This window comes from Propithecus coquereli, unplaced genomic scaffold, assembly GCF_000956105.1.
Source record: "Propithecus coquereli isolate 6110/MARCELLA unplaced genomic scaffold, Pcoq_1.0 Scaffold5, whole genome shotgun sequence".
Classification (NCBI taxonomy): Eukaryota; Metazoa; Chordata; class Mammalia; order Primates; family Indriidae; genus Propithecus; species Propithecus coquereli.
In genome coordinates, this window is record NW_012150840.1 from 13,032,701 (window position 1) to 13,055,107 (window position 22,407).

Consider the following 22,407-nt stretch of genomic DNA (forward strand, 5'->3'; position numbering starts at 1 on the left):
TGGTTGCATCTCAGCCTTGTTCAAAGGAGCTGCCTCTTTAGGGGGAAAAAAAATTGAGGCATGTAAGTGTTCCAAATCTTACTGCCTCTCTGGTTTCTTTTGCATTTGAATTTCTGTTTACCACTGATAGGAGGATTGCCTTTAGGGGACATGAGGAAGGGAATGGGGAAGACCTCAGCTTCACTTCAGCCCTAGGAAACTACAGAAGCACTTGAAGCCAACTGAATTCATGAATCAAGAATCCAGTGTATGCCATGTGCCTGGGGAGGTTTTTTAAAAATCAGATGGGAATGTTGTTCCTGGCCCCAGGAAAGGGCATAGCGACTGGGATGAGCCTTTATGATGTGGTTTTATTTATTTTTGTGGGGGGGGGGCGAGGGGGGTCACATATGTATACTTTTTTTTTTTTTTTTTTTTGAGACAGAGTCTTACTCTGTTGCCCAGGCTAGAGAGCCATGGCGTCAACCTAGCTCACAGCAACCTCAAACTCCTGGGCTCAAGCAATTCTTCTGTCTCAGCCTCCTGAGTAGCTGGGACTACAGGCATGCGCCACCATGCCCAGCTAATTTTTTCTATATATTTTTAGTTGTCCACATAATTTCTTTCTATTTTTAGTAGAGATGGGGTCTCGCTCTTGCTCAGGCTGGTCTCAAACTCCTGACCTCGAGTGATCCTCCTGCCTTGGCCTCCCAGAGTGCTAGGATTACAGGCGTGAGCCACCACGCCCAGCCCCATATGTATAAAATCAGGTAAACCAAGAAGGCTAAAGAACCTCTTCAGCCCCAAATTGTGCCTCCCCACTCCACGGCCCCCATCTCTCTGATGAGTCAACACTGATGGGCTATATGCTTTTGTAACAGAGGGAACAGCCCGAAAAAGGGTAAAATGTTTTACAAGTTGTCTCTTTAAAACCACCCCCCACACTCTTTTTTTGGAATTAAACCCTACATTCCAGCCGGTAATCAAAGGACAGTAATCAAAGGGGCAAAGGAGTGTCCTTTCTTCTTTGTACCAAAGGAGATGGCTCGATGGAATTGTCCAGGCAGAGGTCAGGAGATTGTCTTCAGCAGAGATGCTAGAGTTCAACAGCAATGGCCTGAAGCTGAAAACTCCCTTTAAAAGGGAGTTTTAAAGGGAGCAATAGAATTTGTATTTCTGCTTATAGATAGGACAATGGTACTTTAAGACAAGAGTCTCCCATCCTCCTCATATGCTGGCAAATTAATGAACTTCTCTTTCCTTCTCCTCAAACCACTTGTACTCTATTCTTCTGATGTGGCCTTGGGGACAAGTGCTAAATAATCAGTAACACTTTCACGAAATTTTTTTCCTGCTCTTGTTCTGAGGGATTGTTTTTCCTTTCTCTCAATCTGTAGCTTTTTATGTTTATAAAGCTGTTGACACCAATAAATTCAGTCAGAGGAAGCAATGCACATCCTTTTAATGTTTTTATCTTACTGTGGAAATGAACGATGCTCATGGAAGCTATAGCAAGATATGCTTCCTCCTGTGAGCCCTGCCTCATTCTCTAGGCTAGACCATCCTTGGAAGAAGACCTAAGTTTGCAAATGTTTAACAGAGAGGGAAAGACATTTTAAAAATTATTTGAAGAAGCCTCCAAATAAAAGCAAAATTTTTGGCACCAACCCCTGCAATGGCTTGTCTGTGTGTTCAAGAAAGGGCTCCATTGATTCCTAATGACCAAGACCCCCTCCCTATGGCAGGGAGTGGAGAAATGCACATCTAAGGATGAATCCTGACAAAGGAAATGCAGTTCTATACCCTAAAAAAAAAGCCAAAAATGACATTACTTGGAAAATCTAGATGCCTGGGGAGGTAGAGTCACAACAATGTGTACACTACTCACTTTAATCCATGACTATTTTTATTTTTTATTATTTTTTAAATTTTTTTATTTCAGCATATTACGGGGATACAAATGTTTAGGTAATGTATATTACCTTTGCCCCACCTGAGTCAGAGCTTCAAGCATGTCCATCCCCCAGACGGTACACATCATACCCATTAGGTATGTATATACCCTTCCTCTCCGGCCCCCCTCCCACCTGCCTGACACCTGATGAATGTTATTACTATATGTACACATAAGTATTGATCAGTTAATACCAATTTGATGGTGAGTACATGTGGTGCTTGTTTTTCCATTCTTGTGATACTTCACTTAGTAGAATGGGTTCCAGCCTTATCCAGGATAATACAAGAGGTGCTATATCACCATTGTTTTTTGTGGCTGAGTAGAACTCCATGGTATACATATACCACATTTTATTAATTCATTCATGTATTCATGGGCACTTGGGTTGTTTCCACATCTTTGCAATAGTGAATTGACTTTAATGCACAACTTAAGACACTTAGCATCAGGTCAGGACAGGACAAGAAAGTAAGCCATTCTGTACTCAGATCCAGAAAGACAAGCCTGGCTAATGTTTTCCTTTTGAAACTAATCAGACTTCACTTTTGAAAATCACATTGTATAAGGATACATATTGTACCACCCCAAAAATTATTTAAACAAATAATAATAATAAATTGATTATTATTCATAATAAATTGTTTAAACAACAAAAAAAGTAATTTCCTCAAAGAGCCCTTTCCTGAAATAGAATCCAACTCAGATGGCTCAAAAGAACTATTCACAGAAATGTAGGCAGGGTAGAGAGAAACAAAACCATTGGTGCACCCAGAGGCTAGCAAGAGTGGGAAGCTATTATTAACAAGAGGATCGAAGGAACAAGGGGAGAAAATGAAATTTCTGGGGCCAAGAGGAGGGGCCACTGCCAGAAAACACATCCCAAAGCAGGGAGGGAGCAAGCAAAATCCTCATTTCTCTCCTCCCACCCACCTGTCTACTACTACTACTGTTGGTTGAACACAACAAGAAGGCTGGCAGCAGAGGGACCAAGGCAATCTATTTTGCAGACATTCACAGAGCAGGCCAAAGAAGAGTGAAGAATAGATGGGGGAGGGGAGGCACAGAAAGACAACAGTTACCTAACCCAAAGTAGCACCCAGTCACTTACCACATCATCCTGTTTTTCATAGCATTTATCATTACCTGGTGTTTGTTTCCCTCTCCTCCCACTCCTACCATTAGAATGTAAGCTCCTTGAAAGCAAGGAATTTGTTTGTCTTGTTCAAAACTGTATCCCCACATGAAGTGCTGGGGCACAAGAGGAGTGAGGAAGGCATCCTCATGGATGGAGGGTAGAAGGTACGGCCCAGCACAAGTTCTCAGGGCCTGAGTGGGGTGAGCAGGGCTTCTGTATTGGTGATGGGGTAGAGGCAAAGACAGTAGATGGCTACATACAAGGGGACTGATCAAACAGGTACATAAATTAAAGATAATGGAACTTTATTGTTGGAGGAAAGAGATACAAATAAGAAAAGGGAGAAAACCAGAATCAGCCCTATCATGATAGATTGGAATTGGAGGTATTGGTGTGAACTCATGGTTTTCAAGATAAATGTACAAATAAATACAGACATAAATGTGTGTGTGTTGTGTGTGGGTGTGTTTCCAGCTGTAACCACTGAGAGGGCCTTGGAACAGGGATACCTGACCAGCAAAGAGCACACTTAGCACTCAGATCTTGGCTTCTAAATACCAATCTCCATTAAATGGAGATTAAATTAAATTGAATTATACTGAACATAGGTGAGGATTAGATGGTAGTGGTGGATCAATGGTAATTTCTCAATTTTGATGGTTATACTTTGGATACATAGGAGAAGGTCTGTGTTTGCAGAAAATATAAACTAAAAGTATTCCAGATTAATGGGGCATCAAGTCAGTACTTACTCTTAGGGAAAGAAAAAATTCTGTTGTTGGAAGTTTTCTATTAGTCTGTGATTGTTTCAACAGGAATTTTTTATTTTTAAATTTTAGAGACAGGGTGCAATCATAGCTCACTGCAGCCTCTAACTCCTGACCTCAAGCAATCCTCCCATCTCAGCCTGCTGATTTGTTGGGATTACAGGTGTGAGCCACTGCACCAGCAAGACTTTTATCTTTTTTTTTTAAGACAGAGTCTCACTCTGTTGCCCAGGCTAGAGTTCATCAGCCTAGCTCCCAGCAACCTCAAACTCCTGGGCTTAAGCAATTCTCCTGCTTCAGCCTTCCAAGGAGCTGGGACTACAAGCATGTGCCACCATACCCGGCTAATTTTTTCTATTTTTAGTAGAGACGAGGTCTCGCTCTTGCTCAGGCTGGTCTCGAACTCCTGACTTCAAGGTATCCTCCCACCTCGGCCTCCCAGAGTGCTAGGATTACAGGTGTGAGCCATCGTTCCCGGCCCAAGAATTTTCTTAATTAAAAAGAAAAATACAACTACATCCCCAGTACCTAGAACAGGCCTGGCACTCCAAGGGCTCAATAAATATTTGTTGAATGAATTAATGAAGCATATAAGCAACTACAATAAACACATGCTTACAAAAAAAGACATCCAAATATTAACAGTGGTTTCTTTGGAGGGATGAATTTATCACAGGTAATTATTTTTTTGCTTTGTGTTTTCTGTTTCTTAAGTTTTCTGCATCAAGCATGCATTATTAATTTTTAAATTGGCCAAGCCACACTGACCAGCTAAGACTAATATTTTAGAGGCTTAAGTCTTATCCTTGAGTCTGTGGGTTCCAACATTTTATCAGTTATTTGGACCAAATCCTTGGGAACTGCTTCAGTCTACCCAGGTATATAGAATACCAATATGATATTTTAATTATTGGGATATGTAACTCCCTGTTGTCTAGAATATTCCTGCCCCTTACCCAGGGCTCCAGCTTTTACAGAATCATGGTAGTGGAATCAGTCATCAGCCGTCTGGTCAACATATAATCATATAAGGAGGTGTAGAGAGTTTTGTGGGATATTTCGTTCAGGTTAGGTAAGGGACTAGAGAATTATTCTGGATCCAGACTTCCAGGGACCAACACATTCGCATCCCTTGGACACCAGTGAATAAACACTTAAAAATTCTGATGAAAAGGATCCTTTTTCTGGGCTCTGGGAGCACTGTTACCATACAGTGGGCATGCTCATTTAATTGTTTCTCTTGAATCAATCATATTTTGGATTAATGTCTCCATGATGGGAGTTGACAGGCATCCTAGCTCCTTTGGCAAACCATGTACAAGTCACCTCTTAAAATGGACAACCCCGGCCGGGCGCAGTGGCTCACGCCTGTAATCCTAGCACTCTGGGAGGCCGAGGCGGTTGGATCGCTCAAGATTAGGAGTTCGAGACCAGCCTGAGCAAGAGCAAGACCCCGTCTCTACTAAAAAATAGAAAGAAATGATCTGGACAACTAAAAATATATATATATAGAAAAAATTAGCCGGGCATAATGGCGCATGCCTGTAGTCCCAGCTACTCGGGAGGCTGAGGCAGAAGGATTGCTTGAGCCCAGGAGTTTGAGGTTGCTGTGAGCTAGGCTGACGCCATGGCACTCACTCTAGCCAGGGCAACAAAGCGAGACTCTGTCTCAAAAAAAAAAAAAAATGGACAACCCCTGCAGTTGGTTGCTGTACATAATATGTTGATTTGTTTAAAGTAACATTTAAATTTTATATTTCAATAGGTAATACATTCATAGTCAAAATTCAAATGGCACAAGGCTTATAGTAAAAATCTCCCTCTCATCCCTGTTCCCCTCCCTAGAAATAACAGACATTATCAATTTTCTATGTATCATTCCCAGAAGATACACACACACACATACACACATACACACGCACCGGCGCACGCGCACTTTTCATCCTATATGTACATTACAATACTTTATACAGTGTTCTTCACCTTGCTTTTTTCACCAAGAATCCATCTTTGGGGTAATTTTTTTTTCGGCATATAAAGAACCTCCTCATTCTTTTTTTTCTTAAACACTTGCATAATATTCCACTGAATGAATGTACCCTCTCCTTTTTTAACTAAAGGACATTAAGATTGTTTCCAAACTTTCACTATTATCAACAATGCTCCATGTTTATCCTACGGTTGCTAATCACTTTGTATATAGGCAATATATTTTAGGATAAATTCCTAGCACTGTAATTGCTACTTCAAAGTTATGTGCATTTAAAATTGTTCTTTTTTTTTTTTCCCCCAGAGCCATGCCCAAGAGGCCTTAAGCAAGTGGACTCCTCATTTTAAATTTTTGACAAATATTGATTATATTGTCAAATTATCTCTCTTAGAGATTGTATGAGAACTTCATTGAGTATTAACAACTTACTAGATAGGCACAAACACTGATTGTGCCTATCTGATTATGAAAATAGATATGTCAGAAGAGTTTTAAGCTACGTTTTCCTCATATTGAGTGAGGGTGATCATCATTTCATGTTTATTTCCTTTTTATATATTGTTTATTTATAGCCATTGCTCATTTTTCTGTTGAGTTTATTTGCAAGAACATTTTATAAGAAAAATTAGCCCTTTGCTGTGATACGAGTTGCAAATATTTTATAGCAAACTGGCATATTTCTTTCAACTTCCATCAATTTTTTTGCCTTGACAGCACAAACTCTGCAACCAGACTGCTTGGATTTGAGTCCTGGCTCTGCCACTTTGACCTGTTGTGTGACCTCACACAAGTTACTTAACCTGTCACTCATCAGTAAAGTGGTGATATTAACAGTACCTACCTCACAGGGTTGTTGAAATTGAAAGAATGAATCTATGGAAAGGGCTTAGAAAATATTTGGCACAATGCAAGGACTAGAAAAATACTGTTTTTTTTTAAATATAGTCCAATTTAATGTTGATTCATTCTAGATCCCATTTCAAAGAAAAATTTTTATTTGCCTTGTCTTCAAATTCTGGAGGTGAAATGAAAAAAGTAATTATTTTTACTTTTGATGGTAATACACATTGTTAGGTTTACTCAGAGTGGGAACCCGAAAAGTATGTAAAGGACGTGATATTTAGTGATTATAAAGACTGAAACAAAAGCCACGGGAGTCTGGAGAGTCCGAGGTTGTAAATCTAACTTCAACCACAGACAGCTGCAGGACCACAGACTGCTGCAGCAACACAGGTATTCCTATCCCCACTGATAAGGACGAAGGTGCCTCCCTCCCCTATCTCTGCAGGTATTCCTCACTCCCCAGGGAAAAACCTCTATAAAACCCAAGGATTTTCCCTCCTTCGTGGTGGACGCTCTTTTGGCCTCTGCTCATCTGCACCCAGATGCTCAAAATAAACAGCGTTTTACTGCACCTCAGGCTTTGTGTGTCTCCCTCTTGGCTCCGGACCTAACACACATCTAGATACTAAGCCATATTCCTAATAGAGGGTGCTTAATCAATGGGAGCCGGGTGAGGTGTTTTATCGTCATGGCATTTACTCCTCAAGACAAACTTGGAGGTATGTTTTACCTGTGAAGAAACTGCGGTTGAGATACCACATAACTGGCCTAATGCCAACCTTCTTTTGTGCATTGATTTGCAAATGTTCTTTAATCTTTTTCTCAGTGTGTGTTACAGATCCCCAAGGCATATCCGGTGCCCACCCCATGTCCCCTCAGTGAATATTCAGTAGAGCTGGCTGTTTGCCATTCATTCATTCACTTGGCGAGCCCAAACCACCTCCTCTTGCCGAATTCCTCCAGTGAACCCAGCTCTTCGGCATGGAATCCAGCAACTTGACTCCCCCCCCACACCACCCCCTGCTAAAGCTCAAATCTTGCAGATCTCCCTCTGAAATGTGTCTCCCATCTACCTCTCCCTTCCACCCCCCGCTGCCACCCCCTGGTTCGGTCCTGACCACCTTTCACAAGGACTGTTACTGCAATAAGCTCCTAAGGAGTCTCCCAGCTGACTTCTGCAGTCTTTCCTCCCCAGGCCCCTCCACAGTGCTGCCCAGATGATGTTCCCTGAAACACAGCTCTAGCCCCATCACTCTCTAACTTTGAAATCCTTGGAGCTTCCTACTACCTGCTCTTTCCTTGGCATTTGAGGCCCTGCGCTATCAAGCCCCAACCCACCTTGCCAGTTTTGCTTCTAAGACTCCCCTGCCCTCCAGCCAAAACTCCTTGAACAGGTTTCCAGCCATGTTTGTTCAGCTTGCAATTTCTCTCTGATTTGATTGTCCTCAGAGTTCTTGGGGGGAAAAAAAGAATTTCTGCCTTCTCTTCAAAGCCGCTCAAGCTTATGAAGCTGTCCTTTATTGTAACTATATTCATTTACCGTATTATCACCTAGCCCCATTCCACACCCTGCACTTACTTGTTTGTAAACTCCTTGAAAGCCCAAATCCTACCTTGCTTGTTATTGACTAAAATGCCTGACACAGAGGTACAACCGATAAACCCCACAACCTGGCTTCTAATGGGTCCAGCCACTCACAGGGGCCGGGGTTAGCAGAGCGTTAATGCGTGGTGGTCCCCGCTAAGCCCAGCCTATGTGGACCCAGCTCTCATCAAACTGTCACTTCTGGCCAAGAGACCAGCACAGGCTTCCGTTTTCCTTTTGGAAGAGCTCAAGGGTGTCAGCTGAACAGGCACCGCACACAGATCATTCAAGAAATACTGGTTGTAATGAACAAGTTTTGACCTGGAGAGGACTTCACAATGTTAGATCGATTTCCTTGTTTCCACAGGAGAAATCAAGGCACAGAGAGGGGAAGAGACTCGCCCTAGGCCACACAGCTAGCAAGAAACAGAACTAGACTCCTGATTGCCAGTTCAGGGCAGGCTATTCTATGGCTTGGATCCACGAAGATCTGAGGTGAAGACTCCACCACTTATTACTTTTTCTCTCCCTCATCTTACAGCCTCCTTGGCCTTTTCACAGCAGTGGCAACAGGGCTGCTTCGGACGCCTGCAGACCAAGGAAGAACTCACCACTTCGGACGAGCCTGCCTGCAAGCTACTCCGCCCCCGACGCCGTGCCCGGCCCCGCCCCCAAGCGCGCGGACCCACACACGCCCGGCCTGGGCGGAGCCGAAACCACACACCCCGCCCTCCCCGTAAGCTCGCCCCTATTGGCGTCGACAGACAAAAGCCGCATCCAATAAGAAGGAAGGGGGGGCATCCATAGCCCTATCGGTTGCGACCACACAAAAACGGGCACACCCAACTGGCTGACGCTACACTGTGGTCTTTCTGGGTCATTCCTACTCCTGCAGCGCTGAGCCTGAGGGGGAGCCGGAAAGGACCCTCTGAACAGGTAGGCCCGTGCTGGCTGGCGTGCCCGCTGGCGTCGGTCCGAGGGCTGCTGCCGTCCCCGCTTCAGAGCTCGGGGTGGGACCGGGCGTTAAGGGGGCAAGGCCGGGGAAAGGGGCGGGGAGGAGCGAGCACGTGGAACGCCGTCCCGGCCTGGCGTGGTGGGGCCTGGCTGGTTCTGTGCAGTTGGAGCTGCACTCTTAAACTCAGGGGGCCGGCACCCCAGTTGAATGTACCCCGAGACCTGTCGCTGCGCAGGGTCTGACTGGAAAGAGCGTTCTTCCAAGCCTTGAGGTAGAAGGCCCCACCCATACCGTCACGGGCCGGCCTGCGGGCCCTTGGGGGCGATTTCCCCAGGTTGTGGTCGGCCGTTTCGGACAGGTCGACGCAACAGCTAACGCGTCTTGAGCGCGTAGCACTTACTATGCTGACTGCTTCACTGGCCTGGTATCTTTGCCCGACGCAGGAAGGGGCGTGGTTTGGGTGGCACTTGCCCCAGGTAACGCGCGAACTCGTGAATGGTGGAGCCGGTTTGGACCGGGCCTTCTCCGTGTGCGTTCACCTCCACGCTGAGGTGTGTGTCAGCGAGACAGCCCGCTTTGCCACATCTCGTGGCCTGCCCAGTGACTTCGGTAACCACGACACACCCCTCCCCTCGGTGGTCTGCAGATACTGCCTTGTGCATGGAACTGCACAGCAGGGAGGGGAGAAAACTGATGGGACAACTTCCTGGTGGAAATAAAAACCTCAAGCTCTAGTTTTAAGTAACAGTGGAAAATATACTTGAGGTCCTGTCCTGTGGGTAACCATCCCAGGGTCCGACCCACTGAGGTGGAATCGCTGTCCCACCGCTGTTTGTCTGGGTATGGTACTTAGCCGTTCAAGCCTCAGTTTCCTAATTTGTAAAATAAGAGTTTAAAACACCAATTCAGGGTGGGCGTTAGTACAAAGCCCGCCGCCTGAAGTATTTCTTACGTAAGTTTTAACAGAAAACTTTATTTATTTTTTTTACACTAAGCAGTCCTGACCGAACCGTCTGCATTTTTCTGCTTCCCTCCAGCCCTCATCCGTGTGTCCGCTTTTTGTAGCAGCTTTACAAGCCCCTGCCATTAACGTTCTCCCCGTTGCAATCCAGTGATCCTCAGGATCTTACCAGATTTCCCTGTTGGATATTTAGGCTGTTTCTCACTTTAAATATTGTAATATGCTGTAGTAAATAGGTCTTTCTTGGTTTTGAGATATTATCAACATACCATAAAATTCACCCTTTAAAAAGTATAATCCAGTGGTTTTTTTATTATATTGATAACATTGCAACCATCACCGCTAATTCCAGGACATTTTCATCCCCCCTTGGCCCTAGCATCTCAGACCCCCGATTGTGGGGCTCCCCCCAGGCTAGGCAAGGGCCCCCAACCAGGAGGGATCCACCAGGGAATTCTGGAGCTTCTCTCCTGCTGTGAATTTTGGCCTTGTGCCGCCCACCCGCTGTGTTCAGCCACCTACCTTGGCTGCTCACAGGGGCGGGCATGGCCTTTGCAGGGCCTACGCAGTGGGGATATTGAGGCCAGGCCTGGAAATGGAGTCTTGGAGGCGGGGAAGGGCTCTCAAACCAGATGAAGCATATTAGAAAGTTCTGCAAAATTTTTGCTGCTCTGGTTCGGAAAATTTCTTAACAAAGCCAACTTCACAGTGAATAAAGTCTACAGAGGTTGGTCTCGATGTATTCTGTATATGTATACTACATGTACGTACACTATACATATACTGGCTTACTGTGTTAAACCTCAAAGTGAATTGCTTTTGAAATGGGGGAAAAAGTAAAGGAAATTTGTGCTGACCCAAAATGAAGGTTTTAAAAAATAGTACACACCCAGTCATTTCAGCACCCTGCCTAGTGATATGTCATTTTACCGTGTATGTTTCATATGTGTATGTATTTGAGACAGGGTCTCCAATATGTTGCCCAGGCTGCAGTGCAGTCAGTGGCTGTTAACAAGCTTCATCATAGCGAACTGCAACCTCCAACACTTGGGACTCAAGCAATCCTCCCGCCTTAGCCTCCCAAGTCTGGAACCAGAGGTGCCACTGAGCCCAGCTTCTCCTCCTTTTTTTTTTTTCCTTAAGGTCATGGGTCCCAAAGCATTTTACTTTCTTTTTTTTTTTTTTTTCAATTATTTGGGGGTGGGGGAGGGTCTTCCAGTGACAACCAGAAAACCTGCTAGACAAATTCTAAAAGAGCTATAACACTCCAAAGCATTTTATATTAATGCACTGCACCTATTTAGTAATGCTATAGTAAGTAGATATAAAACCCAAAAGATCTAACAATTCCAACTTCAGTTCTATTCCATGAAGCCTTAAGTAAAAAGACCAGTTTGTTTTGTTTTATTGAAACTTTCATTGAAACATAAAATTTCGTCACTTGATCTGTAAGTTTACCTTTCAGCAAGAACATAATCAAACAGAATAAAAAAAAAATGTGACACCAAGATGACAGTGTTTTACAGATATACATAAAGCATACATTTAGGCTTAAATAAAACTCATGTTCAGGCCGGGCACAGTGGCTCACGCCTGTAATCCTAGCACTCTGTGAGGCCAAGACAGGCAGATCGTTTGAGCTCAGGAGTTCGAGACCAGCCTGAGCAAGACCAAGACCCCATCTCTACTAAAAATAGAAAGAAATTAGTTGGACAACTAAAAATATATAGAAAAAATTAACCGGGCGTGGTGGCGCATGCCTGTAGTCCCAGCTACTCGGGAGGCTGAGGCAGAGGATCGCTTGAGCCCAGGAGTTTGAGGTTGCTGTGAGCTAGGCTGACGCCACGGCACTCTAGCCTGGGCAGCAGAGCCAGACTCTGTCTCGAAAAAAATAATAAAACCAGAATCAAGCTGAACATGAGTTTGTTTTTTTTTTCCGCCCGCCTCAGCCTCCCAGAGTGCTAGGATTACAGGAGTGATCCACTGCGCCTGGACTTGATTCTGGTTTTAAAACAAAGTTGCTGTCATATTAAGATATCATATGTAGTACCACAGTTTTTGGAAAGCTAATGATTTGGTGGAATGTTGCAGAAGAAAAAACAAGCAAATAGGGGGATGGCACAGAATGCTGCAATACAAGGCTCTTCAACCTTGAAAAGAAAGGAAAGAAGCACACATGGAACATACATCATTTAAAAGTCTAAAAATTTTACTAAGCTACCACCTAGTTAATAAAAGGGTACACAGTCACCATTATTCCTGAAAATATAAAACAGTTTAATTAGATCCTTTATGAAGTCATTTGGGATAACTGGAAAAAACAATTATTCATAACAGAAAGACTTTCTAGAAAGCTTTTTTTTTTTTTTTTTCATTTTTTTAATAAGCTCTGGCCAGTTTTATTAAAGAAAAAATTTGCATGGTTTATTTTCCACCGGTCTGTTCTGGCATGCTTCTAATGAATGGATATCAGAATCAGTTGATCAGTTATAGCCAGTGTGCGTACTCTGTAGTATTTTCCTCATGCTTTACCCAGTTCAATATTATTGCCACTGTAGTGATGGACGCCCAGTTTTGGCCAACATGGCATAGTACTCTATTTCAGATTTCCTCAAAGCTGGGCAGTTGTTGGTGAGGATGACCAGTTTCAGTTTGCCTTGTCTGATCATCTTCAGAGTCTGCTTCTACCCCAGCACATACTTTCCATTTTTCATAACAAGTTGGAGCCTCAAGTTGATCTACTTCTGCCACTTTTTTGTCTTTGTGCCCACCATCTTCCTGCCTTAGGTACAGGATGCCCCCAACCAAGAGTAGCCACCAAGATGGCCAGGGAGCGAGAAAGCTAGAAAGCTTTACAAAAAAAAAAATGCCTGTACTAGTTAACAGCCACCCCCCATTCTCTACTCCCCCCAACATCCCCCACCTCACCTCTGGAAACTACAAATCTGCTCTCTTTGGATTTTCCTATTCTGGAGATTTTCATATACATGAAATCACACAGTATGTGGCCTTTTGTGTCTGGCTTCTTTCAGTTAACATGTTTTTAAGGTTCATCCACACGTAACACATATCAATACTTCATTCCTTTTTAATGGTTTAATAATCTATTGTATGGATGTGCCACATTTTGTTTATCCATTCATCAGTTGACGGAAATTTGGGTGGTTTCCATTTTTTGGCTATTATGAATAATGCTGCTGTGAACATTGGTGTCCAAATTTTTGTATGACTATATGTTTTCATTGCTGCTGAGTGTATACCTAGGAGTAGAATTGCTAGGTCACATAGTAACTGTATGTTTAACCTTTTGAGGAACTGCCAGGCTGTTTTCCAAAGTGGCTGCAGCATTTTACAATTCCTACCAGCAGTGTATGAGGGTTCTGATTTTTCCACATCTCACCAACAGTTATTATCTGCCTTTTTTTTTTTAATCATAGCCACCCTAGTATGGAGTGGCATCTCATTGTTGTTTTGATTTGCACCTCCTTAGTGACTAATGATGTTGAGCATCTTTTCATGTGTTAATTGGCCACTTGTGTATCTTTGGCAAATGTCTATTCAAAATTTTTGCTCTTTTAAAAAATTTTTTGTCTCTTTGAGTTGTAAGAGTTCTTTATTCTGGATCCTAGATCCTTATTAGATACAGGATTTCCAAATATTTTCTCCCATTCTGTAGGTTGTTTTTTTGCTTTCTTGATAGTGTCCTTTGATGCATGAAAGTTTTTAATTTTGGTGACACCCAATTTATATATATTTTCTTGTGCTTGAGGTGTTATATTTGAGAATACATTGCCTAATCCAAGATCATTATGATTTACACCTTGGGTTTTTTTTGGTTTTTTTTGAGACAGAATCTCACTCTTTTGCCCGTGCTAGAGTGAATGCTGTGGCGTCAGCCTAGCTCACAGCAACCTCAAACTCCTGGGCTCAAGCAATCCTCCTGCCTCAGCCTCACGAGTAGCTGGGACTACAGGCACGCGCCACCATGCCCGGCTAATTTTTTCTATATTTAGTTGTCCGATTAATTTCTTTCTATTTTTAGTAGAGACGGGGTCTCGCTCTTGCTCAGGCTGGTCTCGAACTCCTGAGCTCAAACGATCCTCCCGCCTCGGCCTCCCAGAGTGCTAGGATTGCAGGCGTGAGCCACTGCGCCCGGCTTACACCTTTGTTTTCTTATGAGAGTTTTATAGTTTGTAACTTTTCTGTAATTTTCAGATTGTTATTGCTAGTATATAGAAATACAGCTGATATTTAATATATTGATCTTGTATCCTGCAACCTTGCTGAACTCATTTATTAGCTCTGGCAGTTCTTTGTGTGTGGATTCTTTCAGATTTTCTATATATAAGATCATGTTATCTGCAGAGATAATTTTACTTGTTTCCTATTTTGATGCCTTTTGTTTCTTTGTCTTGCCTAATTGCCTGGCTAGACCTTCCAGTACAATGTTGAATAGAAATGGTGAGAACAGACATCTTGTCTTATTCCTGATTTTAGGGGGGAAAGCTTTCAGCCTTTTCACCATTAAGTGTGATATTAACTGTGGGGGTTTTTATTAGATGCCTTATCAGGTTGAGGAAATTACCTTCTATTTCTAGTTTGTTGAGTGTTTCTATCATGCAAGGGTGTTGGATTTTGTCCAGTGCTTTTTCTGCATCAATTGAGATAATCATGAGACTTTTTTCCCCTCCTCTGTTCTCTTAATACTGTGTATTACATTGGGAGTTGGGAGTATAAAGAGAGTGTAATGCAGAATGGTAAGTGCAAGCATGAACTGTAAAGCAGCCATTGAGAGTGAACTGCATTTGCATTTGTGGAAGACATACTTCCCATTCCTGAAACAGGCTTCTTAAAAGTACTGAAAAGATACTATCTTCATCCTAGTCTTTAAGCCCTTTCTGTATTTGGAAGGCTTCTGTTAGTGTGGCTTTTTAAAATGATTTTTGCTTTATCTCGCTTATAACATCACTTGATGTTGTCAGCCACCCTAACTCTACTGTAGTGCATGAACCTGTGCCTGTATGAGTTAGTGGTATAGAAATGTTCTCCCTAAAATCAGCACTCACCAGTGATCTTAACCATCTGCTGTGTCCTTCTGATTGGGCAGCCCCTGTTGAGGATAATGGTGTAGGCGGGGCATGGTCCTGCCTCCTGGTGATCTGAAGTCTTTGACTACCGATACTTGTGTTCCTCACTGTATTCATGCATTATTACATAATGAAAACAAACTAGAAGCACTTCACGTGCAGAATGTGTGCTGTAAAACTTTGACGTTTTTATAGAGTTGGTAATAATAATAAACTTCATGTCAGTATGGCTTATTTTTCTTGCCAGTCCTCTTGGCACTGTCCATACATGCTTTGCTTCCTGTGCACAGTACCTTTCAGCTTATAACAACTAATAATAAATACAACTTTATTCTTTGGCTGGGGTATAAGATAACTGATTCATGGGGAAACCCACACACGTGTTCAGGAGCCGTTGTTGAGAACAATGAATAAAATGATGTTACCTTTGGACTTGCTGGGGATAATGATATTATTTACAGAGAAGGGAAATATAGATAGGCAAAGAGCAAACTGGGAGTTAGGGAGAGATCATGAACTCACTTTTGAGCCTGTTAAGTCTGTTGGGACTATGGAAATAGAAGACAGCAGTTTAGGAGCTTGGTGCTCAGTAGGGATAATAAGGATGCTAGGGTTTAAGATGAACCTACGTTGGTGAGTGAGATGGTGTTTAGTATGAAAAGAAGAGAATCTAGGCAGGACAGTGGAAAACATACACTTACAGAGTGTGTGACCCAGGAGAAATGAGCAAAGAATTAATTTGACAAGTAAGAAGAAAACCAAGAGAAAGATATTGCAGAAGCCAAAGGAAGAGTGAAACTTCGTGGTGTATGCCACATGTTGCAGGAATAAGGGCCAAAAAGAGACCACTAACTTGGGCAAGTAGGTGAGCATTAATATGTCAGCAAGAAAATTTTAGGAGAAAGGTGAGGATGAAGGAGGCCTGACTACAGTGGATTGGGGAATGTTGAGAAATGAAGATGTTGAATTTGTATGTGTAGACCATTCTTTCAGAATATTTCCGTTCCTTTTGGAGTAGAGATGGAGCACATACAAATGGAAAACCTGGGCATGTTTATAAGCTGAGATAAGGAGAGGGAGACATTAACATATGTGGGACCAGATGTCCACAGAGTCCCTGGGAAGGGATGAGTTCAACTGCCAGGTGGGATGGGTTTGCCTTGAAAAGGCACAGGGACACCTGTTTGTCCAAGACAAGAGGGGAAATAATTAGTAAAGGCAGGTATTTCTGCAGTGGATGGGAGAGAAGTTAGGGTATTCATGCCTGGTAATATCTCTTCTTTATGGGATGGAGAACTATGCTATCTACTACGGGAAATGGGAAGGAAGTGGGAAGGGATGTCATGAGAATGCTGGAGGCAGCCCTTTACAGGTAAGACTTGGTGTGGCCGATTTGATGATAACCTGAGGTGGGCCATCCTCTTACCTAGTTTTAAGCATGAAGCAACTGTCAAGAAGCAAACAGAAAAACATGAGCACACACGTATGTATATAATTTTCATTTTCTCTTTTAGGAACAGAAATGAGTAAAAACAGCTGGCCGAGTAGGAGAAGACATGGAAGAAGAATCTATCAGCAGAACCCTTGGTTCAGACTACGTGATTCTAACGAGAGGCAAGTATGCCAGGGCTGGGGGGCCAGTTTGTGCCCAGTGTTGTTCTGGCATTATCCATTATATTGCGACTCACACACTCATGTGTGTATCACTGGGGGCTCATCAGAATGCAGATTCTGATTCTGTGAATCTGAAGTGGGGCCTGAGAACAGTCTACAGGACATGTTGCTGCTGCTGGTCAGCCCACCACATGGAGTAGTGGAGAGATACGGACACACTCGTCTTTCTTTCCAGAGTGATCATCACTTCTAGTCAGAGCATTAGCCATGAGGCTAGAATTAGATGTCTGAAACAACAGGAAAGCCATTTCTCCACATTGTGGGCTTTATATTTCAGCTAGTCTTTATGGAAAGCTAATTTTATTAATTTAGTCTAAGTCTTGGGAAAAGGATATACAGTCATGCATCGCTTAGTGAGGGGGATATGTGTGAGAAATGCGTTAGACGATTTCATTGTTGTGCAGACATAGAATGTACTTTCACAAACCTAGATGGTATAGCCCACTAACACACCTAGGCTATATGGCACAGTCTACTGCTTCTAGACTACAAATCTGTACAGTATGTTATTGTACTGAATACTGGGCAGTTGGAACACAGTGGTGAGTATTTGTGTTATCTAAATGTACCTAAAGATAGAAAAGGTACAGTAAAAATATGGTATAAAAGATAAAAAATGGTACACCTGTATAGGGCACTTAACATATATGGAGCTTACAGGACTGGAAGTTGCTCCGGGTGAGTCAGTGAGTGATGAGTGAATGTGAAGGCCCAGGACATTACTATATGCTGCTATAGAATTTATAAACACTGGACCCTTAGGCTACACTAAATTTATTCAAAAAATACAGTAATTGTGCTACAATGTCACCAGGCAGTAAGAATTTTTTAGTTCCTTTATAATTTTAACGGACCACTGTCCTACATGTGGTCCATCATTGACTGAAACATCGTTGTGTGGCACATAACTGTAGGGTTATATATATTTATGTTATAAATGTGTATGTATTAATAATATACTACACAAAAATGTATAAACAATAATACAGTATCACCAGTGCAGTGGCTCACTCTTGTAATGCCAGCTACTTGGGAGGCTGAGGCAGGAGGATCACTGGAATCCCAGAGTTTGAGGTTGCATTGAGCTGTGACAATGCCACTGTAGTTAAGCCTGGGCAACAGAATGAGACCTCATCTCTAAAAGTAAAATAAAATAAAATGGACAGAGTCCTAGTTATAGGGTCAGAAGATGTCAAATATCAACGTGCTCCTCTGGAACAGATTAACCCAAACAATAACAAAAAGCCTTTAGAGGCTGTGAAAAGAACAAGGGCTTTAGAGTCAGGAGGTCTGGGTCAGACACCCTGCTTTCCTGTGTGAAATTAGACAAGTTACTTAATCACTCTGAATCATTGAAATTCTTGTACAAAACAGGACTAATAAAACCTTTCATGAGGTAATGATGTATGTAAAGGCCTTAACTGGCTGCCTGACTCTGAATAGGCCTCATTACATGGTGGGTTTCATTAGGTGCAGATTCCCAAACCTGACCCATATTGTAGAAAGAGCAGGACAGTGCCCAATGTTTGTATGTTTTGTAAGGAGAACCATGGATACTTTTTGGGCCCCAGGCCTTTCCCACAGGAGCACATTGTGAGCAAAATGTGATCTGTGGAAGAAGAGAGTCCCAGCTCGGCTTTGGCAGAGTGGCGTGGAAACCTGCTGGACAGCCACCTTCTGGGCTCCGTGTGGAAAGAATGGAGCAGCAGTCCTTGGACTAGAAACACACATTTGTCATGACGCTTAATCCTTCCTCTTCCTGCTGATCACAGATGAGCTGCCTCATCAAACTCTGGGCCATGAAAAGGGGAATAAATAAATTTCCCCAAAACTGTGCATAGCATTAGTATTTATAGAGGAAAGAGAACGTTCTTTCATTCCTTCAACCTAGTTTTGCAGTTTGTGTTCCTTTTGGTGTGTGTGGTGGGGTGGGGGGATGTTCTTGATTTTAAAGTGAATTTTATCGGGATTCTGAAATAAGGTCTTGCTTTATCATCATATCCTTAAGCCTGTAATTGCCACAGAAGCTGCTTGTGACTTTACACATTGAGTGTGTTAACCATGGCTCTATCCCAGCATTACTGAGCATATTATCTCTGTCCCCTGAACCCTAGTTTCTCTGTAAAGTTGCATGGGCAAGTAAAATTTAAACTCTTTGTACTACTGAATCCAATAAAGAATGAAATTCACCTGGCTTTGAAACTGCTGTTAAGCTGACAAGTGAACACAGCTGGTAACATTCTTATTGGCAAATTTCTGTTCTCCTTTTTATCTGAAAAATTCCAAAAGACCTCACAAAATGCTAAAGTGAGGAGATGAGGAAATTACTGTGACATGCATCTTCTTTTAAAAAAAAAAAAAGAAAAAGAAGCCAAAACCTTGCCCTTATTTTGGTGTATTTGTAATAGGGGTTAGTGCTCCCCAAGGAATCAGGTCAGATGTTCAGGAGGGAAGGCTGCAGAACTGCCTGAATAAGCCTCCCAGTCAGAGAATGACTGGGAACGCAATCCCTGAGCTGCAAGTTACCGCCACTGTGTGTCAACAGGTATGACCCAGGAGCACTGCAGAGCACTCAGGATTCTGGTCCCGGTGATGACGAGTCCCCATCAACCTCATCTGGCGTAGCCGGGAGTTCTTCTGTGCCAGGTAAGGCAGTCTGCTTGGTAGGGCTCCTCTGGTCTTGCCCCTGGGAAAAGGTGAAACCTCATCTTGCCTTATCATCTGGCTGCCCCTCCTCCTCAGCCAGGGCTCAGATGTGTGTCTGTGTATCTCTTCACTTGAATGGATGTCACCAGCCCATTCCTGGCTTGGAAGGAATTCTAGAAGCAAACTGAAACACTCAGTGAAGGAGCTGAGTGCATCAGGAACAGTGATCCTGAGGCAAATAGTCTCCCCCAGGACTGAATTCAGTCCAGGATAGTGCCTGACAATGGCAGCCCACCCTTGGCCTGCAGAGGACAGGCAACTGTGAAGGGTGGTAGACAGGCCACTGGGCTCCTTATGAGGTGGTCAATCACAGTGTTTTAAGTTAGTGAATTTAGTTTTTTTGACTGAAGACCTACCAGGGTATTACTTCGACCCTGAAAAGAAACGCTACTTCCGCTTGCTTCCTGGACATAACAACTGCAACCCCCTCACGAAGGAGAGCATCCGGCAGAAGGAAATGGAGAAAAAAAGACTGCAGCTGCTTGAGGAAGAGGACAAGCAGAAAAAGGTAGGCTCCATACCCCTAGGCTTACCCTGTCCCCTCCACTCCTGCCAGCACCCATCCATCCACAGCTGAAAGAGGTGCCAATTAGACAACCCTGTGATAATTAGCTCGGCCACCTTAAGGAGTGTGGCCCCAGATTTTCCTATCAAGAAAATGATGACGAGAATAAGAACAGGCAAGAAATCCCTTCCTCCCACCCCACTTTTCTTGTTTGCTAAGTATCACCAGTAGTTCTAACATTTTGTCATTTCCCAGGAGAATCTTGGGGAGCAGCGAGATGTTATTTCAGTAACTGTCTATTTTAGGTAGAAAACCAGGATGCGTGGTTTTGATGTGTGTGATTTGCAGTGCCACAGGCAGTGCTGAAGACAGGCTTAGATGCAGGATATTCTGTTGGGTGTGGGGGCAGTAGAACAGAAAATCCTGGCCCACAGGTGGAATGGGGAGTCTGGTGCAGACCTGAGTTTCCAGTCCCCTCGCCATGTTCACTAGCTTGGTGGCTTCATCACCCCAGGTGTGCATGGAGGGGAAGATAGGACAGAGGAGCTGAACAGACTTTCCAACTCACACGTACTTTCTTGTGCTGGGCTTTTTTTTTCCCCCTCTTGTCAAGGAGTGGAGGCTTGCAAAAGACACTGTCAGATTTTTATGCATATAATTTCTGCCCGTTCTTCATTGCATCCTATGGAACTAAAAACATTCTCTGTTATCCTTTAACAAATAAATTGTCATTGATTTTTTTTTTTTTAACTTAGAAAATAGCCAGATTGGGATTTAATGCATCTTCTATGCTGCGAAAAAACCAGCTGGGTTTTCTCAATGTCACCAATTATTGCCGGTAAGACAATGCCTCGTTGTTATGTTTTTTAATGAATGTTCTTTTCCTGTTTCTTATTTCCATGGTCCAAGAATCCAATCAGGATAGACCATGTGGCTACCTTGTGAGAGTCTTCACAGTTGAGGGACTCCAGTTCATCACCTCTGTCTGCTGCTTAAGCCAGTCCTGAGACAATCATTCTCTCTCTAGAGCAAGGGAAGGAGAGTCTTGCAGGAGGATGGGGAGAGAGAATGGGGATTTAGGCAGAAATTACTCAAATTGTTTACTCTCTGTTACTCATAAATCATTTTTAGTAGAGGTCCTACATCTTCATTCCTATGAGATTTCTGGCTCCTTCTCTTACCCATCTAATGAGTTGTCACCAAAAATGGGGCATTATATGGATGTATATGTACTAAACTTTATCAAAATACTTGGTACACAATTCTAACTAAAACCCTATGAGATAGGTTGATACTCCCCCCCCCCATTTTCTGAAGAAGAGACTGAGGCTCAGAGTGGAGTGATTTGGTCAAGGTCAAGCTAGAAGGGTGGGAACTGTCTGACTCTTAACATGTGAGCTTCTAACCCTGCCATCTGCTTCACTGGCTGTATACACATGCATTTGAGGTGCTTCCTGGGGGCACAGCCTTCTCACCTTGGGACAGTGCCCCCTTCAGGGAAGGCCAGCCATGCAGGAGGTATCAGGCAGGTGCTAAGAGGGAAAGAGTTAGAGGTCTAGTTAGAGAGATCTGGTTTTCACCCTAAAATAGGCTTCATCCTTAGTGGGAAAGTAGCTGTGCAGTGGGAGAGGAAAAGAACAGCAGGGTGGGTGGCCACATACCTGGGTGCATCTCAAAAGCAGCAGTTGTGCTAGATGTAGAAACAGACTCCTCTCCAGCTCTCTTTAAGTCTGTGAATGGGCTACCCAGTTCTTTATTTGAGACAGAGTCTCACTCTCTTGCCTGGACTAGAGTGCTGTGGCATCAGCCTAACTCACAGCAACCTCAAACTCCTGGGCTCAAGCAATCCTTCTGCCTCAACCTCCCGAGGACCTGGGACTACAGGCGCACGCCACCACATCCAGCTAATTTTCCTGTGTTTTTTTAGTTTCCCAGCTAATTTTTTCTGTTTTATAGTAGAGACGGGGTCTCGCTCTTGCTCATGCTGGTCTCAAACCCCTGACCTCAAGTGATCCTCCCGCCTTGGCCTTCCGGAGTGTTAGGGTTACAGGTGTGAGCCACCGTACCTGGCCGCACCCAGTTCTTTGTTTTCAATTTCCTTAGCATTCTGTGGGGAAACTGAAATTCAGATTTTCTGGAATTTTGCTGAGCTGCGTTGCTGAGAAGTAATGTGGAAAGGGCCAACTAGGAGAAGGGGTGGGGAAGGGCAGAAACCTCTGGATCATCTTCACAGATGTCGGTTATGGCATCCATGCTCTTCCCT

At 43.4% G+C, this 22,407-nt stretch overlaps 1 protein-coding gene across 1 annotated transcript in view; it reads left to right on the forward strand.

Moving 5' to 3' along the window:
- Positions 1–9,151: 9,151 nt before the first annotated feature.
- DCAF4 (DDB1 and CUL4 associated factor 4) overlaps positions 9,152–22,407 on the forward strand; it is a 30,093-nt gene continuing 16,837 nt past the window's right edge. Inside the window, exons 1-5 of the mRNA XM_012656082.1 lie at positions 9,152–9,192; positions 16,774–16,873; positions 19,479–19,579; positions 19,990–20,147; positions 20,900–20,982. Coding sequence (XP_012511536.1) covers positions 16,782–16,873; positions 19,479–19,579; positions 19,990–20,147; positions 20,900–20,982 — 434 coding nt within the window. The 5' untranslated portion in view covers positions 9,152–9,192; positions 16,774–16,781. The remainder of the gene's footprint in view (positions 9,193–16,773; positions 16,874–19,478; positions 19,580–19,989; positions 20,148–20,899; positions 20,983–22,407) is intronic.